This window comes from Corvus kubaryi, unplaced genomic scaffold (assembly GCF_017639235.1).
Source record: "Corvus kubaryi isolate FWS band 111438036 unplaced genomic scaffold, C.kubaryi_AGA036_p1.0 68, whole genome shotgun sequence".
Lineage (NCBI taxonomy): Eukaryota > Metazoa > Chordata > Aves > Passeriformes > Corvidae > Corvus > Corvus kubaryi.
The window spans coordinates 12,886,259-12,889,204 of NW_024582056.1; the positions used below are offsets into that span (position 1 = coordinate 12,886,259).

Sequence of the window (2,946 nt, forward strand, 5' to 3'; positions counted from 1 at the left end):
GGGCGGGGATGTGTTGCCGAGGCGGCCCCCACCCGCCTTACCGGGCCGGCAGGGAAGCCGCGCCGCGCCGCGGGCTCCGACACCCGCGCCTCCCGGGCAGACCGCAGCCGGGCACGGCGGGGCGGGCGTCAGGCGGCGGAGCTCCCGGCGCGGCGGGGCTCGGCTGGCCGCTGCCCGGGCGGCGCGGGAGTGCGGGGCGCTGCGGGCCGGTTTCCATGTGACTGCCCGGCACAAACGCGAACACGGCGGCTGCCCCCGCGGGCACTGCCGGGGGGCTGCCCACGCCGCCTACGCCACGGCGTGGGAGGGAGAGGAGGGGATAGGGTAACAGGCGGGAGAGAGGAGCGATAAACATCCCCGCCAGCGCCAGCTCCCAGGACCCTGCTCCGTCTCTTTTGCCACCGCCTTGGCAAACCCAGTGCTTGTGAGGCAACTGTGCCCGAGACTGACCCCGCGGGAAGTGGAGGCTTTTCCTCAGCCTCACACCCTGCCTAACCCTGGCTCTGCCAGCTACGGCCTGTTTCTCGTCACCTCTGTTCATACAGATAATTTTTCTTCTCTTGGAGGCAGCACGAACAGCTCTTAAAATTGCGAGCGGCTTTGCTCAGGGAGAGGGGCTGGAGGGCCGTGGCATGGCAAGGCAGGCTTCCCCGGGGTTTTCCTGCTGCGGAACGAGCCCAGCACGGGGAGGGCAGTCCCACTGTTCCGGCGGTGCGAGACGCCCAACGGTGCGGTCTTCATGGAAACGTGGGCATCGCGTTAAAATCTGTGTGTGCTGTTTCAGGAATATCCCCCCTCACGCCTTTTCCCCAGAATATCGACTGCTACACCTGTGTGTGAAAGCAGAACAAGCCTGGAGGCGGGCGAGTCTGGCTGTCACTATTGCTGTGTGTGTCCGCAGCCCGGCGCGCCTGGCGTTGGGCAGCCTGGCTTCCGCAAGTATTTCAGGAGTTTCTCTGCTCCTCTCCGTTTGTGCCACCTTGCTTTGAGGACGGCAGAGACAACAAACAGGTCAGGACAGCAGCCAACACAGGGACCAGGAGACAGGAGCACGCAGGCTGAGTGAAGTTACAGGACGAAACTCGAGTGAGGAACTGAGCTGCTGCCTAGCTTGGCTTTTTACCTGGCTGCCTTGGTGATAGTCACACAGGTTCTGCTTTATGGTCTCCCCTTTCTCCAAACCCTTCCATCTCTTTAGTCTTGAGGTCGTATTTCTGCATATTCTGCCCATCAGAAAGTGTCTTGCCCAGCTCAGTAACCACACTGAGTAAATGCAAGCAGCTTCTCTGGCTCCAAAAGTGAGTTTCTTCCTCAGCAAGTAAGACTTGGCAAATCTGGGTCAGAAGCTGCATGTGGCTGATGGCATTGCCATGTGCAAAAAAACCCCATCCCAGGCAGATTGAAAATACTTTGAAACATTCAGACATTGGATTAATTTTCAAGTAACAGAAAAGATATGCTTATCTTTCTGTACTACATGAGTGGAAGATCACTGTAAATGCCCAGCTTTGTCTACCAAGGCTTTTGCATTATGATCAAAATACCAGTTTCTATGTATTTACCCCAGTGTATAACAGAATACTTCTTGTGCTATAGTCATCCTTATCTTCTCTCACTTTGACACCCTGTAGTCTCCCCTTAATTCCCAACTCCTCAGCAGGGATTCGAGAATGCTGGCTTCTGTTTCCTTTTCTCCAACCCCCCATGTACAGCCAGCCTTCAGGAGGCAGCTGCCTGCCCTAGCTGTATGTAGAGAAACAAAAATACTAATTTGCAGAAGCAAAACATTGATCTCTAATTTCCCTGTTACCGTGGGTCGAAGTTGACTGAGTCACCACAGTTCAGTAATTACCCCGGTCATCTGAGCCACATGCCACGGTAATGAGCCACATGCACGATCTTAATTTGTGCCTTTATGAAAATAAATAGGCTAGGTTACATACCTTATTTTGCATGTGGATTGGTTCAGTCGCTGCACGCTGTCAGTTTCCATAGCTCCAGGAATGAATGGTCATCTATTAAATCATGGGAACTTGATTTCACAGCTCTGCTCATCAAGTATTCAGCCATTTTTCATCTCTCCTTTTTAAGACTCCTGTCTTAATGAACTCTTCCCTATTCTAGAACAGTTGCTAAAGCTGCACAGGCACAAAAACCTCTGCAGAAACACCAAAACCTTTCCCCATCTGCATCATTAGTAAACTACACCAAAAAAACTTCTCTTGCCTCAGCTGTAACTTCTACCTGAGCAGCGGTGTAAAATACAAAATATCAAACTAGTATTTGCTTATTATGTTCCCTTCTTTTTGTATAGCACATCAAAAGAGTGAAAACCTATTAATTACCAAACTCATGATCTTGCATCCCCAGAGCACCAGCAGGGCCAAGTGCCCATGTCCCCCATTGTTTAGTCGCATATATCTGATGGAAAAGCTGAGTGAAATGTGAGGAGCACACTGTGTGATACAACTTGGGAATCTGTTTTTCTCTAGGCTACTTGGCACTGCGTGTCCCTCTTAAAAAGGGCAAAGGGGCTATTTCTAGTGTGTATTGTAATCCCCACAATCGGGGTGCTATGCTCCTTTGTTTGGGCAAAGGGCATTGGTTTGGAGAGGGGCTATATGAGTATTTGCCAGTCTCATAAAATGTCTGTGAGATTGGCATGTTCTGCTTTAACCCTTTCCTGTTTGTAGAGCTTCATCTCTGTTCCAATGGGCCTCTTCAATATATTTTCTAAGAAAATCAAGTCATTTGGATGACAAAATCCTTGCTGTAAAATAGTTCAGGCCTTTACAAATAAAAAATAAAGATCAATTATTCAGCAGTGCAATTTCACATTTATGCCTTTGTATTGTTTTCAGAACCCTATTCCTATTTTTCTTCACCTTTACTGCTAGTAGTATTACTGAATCAAACCTATAAGGCTACATTTTTCTTCTGCTAAAA

The 2,946-nt window shown here is 50.3% G+C and overlaps 1 protein-coding gene across 2 annotated transcripts in view; it reads right to left on the reverse strand.

Moving 5' to 3' along the window:
* Nucleotides 1-1,921, reverse strand: part of LOC121674390 (protein cordon-bleu-like) — a 115,946-nt gene extending 114,025 nt beyond the window's left edge. Inside the window, exon 1 of one of the 2 annotated variants that reach the window (XM_042048707.1) lies at nucleotides 42-1,921. In XM_042048707.1, coding sequence (XP_041904641.1) covers nucleotides 42-541 — 500 coding nt within the window. In that variant the 5' untranslated portion in view covers nucleotides 542-1,921. The remainder of the gene's footprint in view (nucleotides 1-41) is intronic. The other variant, XM_042048708.1, reaches the window with a different exon arrangement.
* Between the last annotated feature and the right edge of the window lie 1,025 nt (nucleotides 1,922-2,946).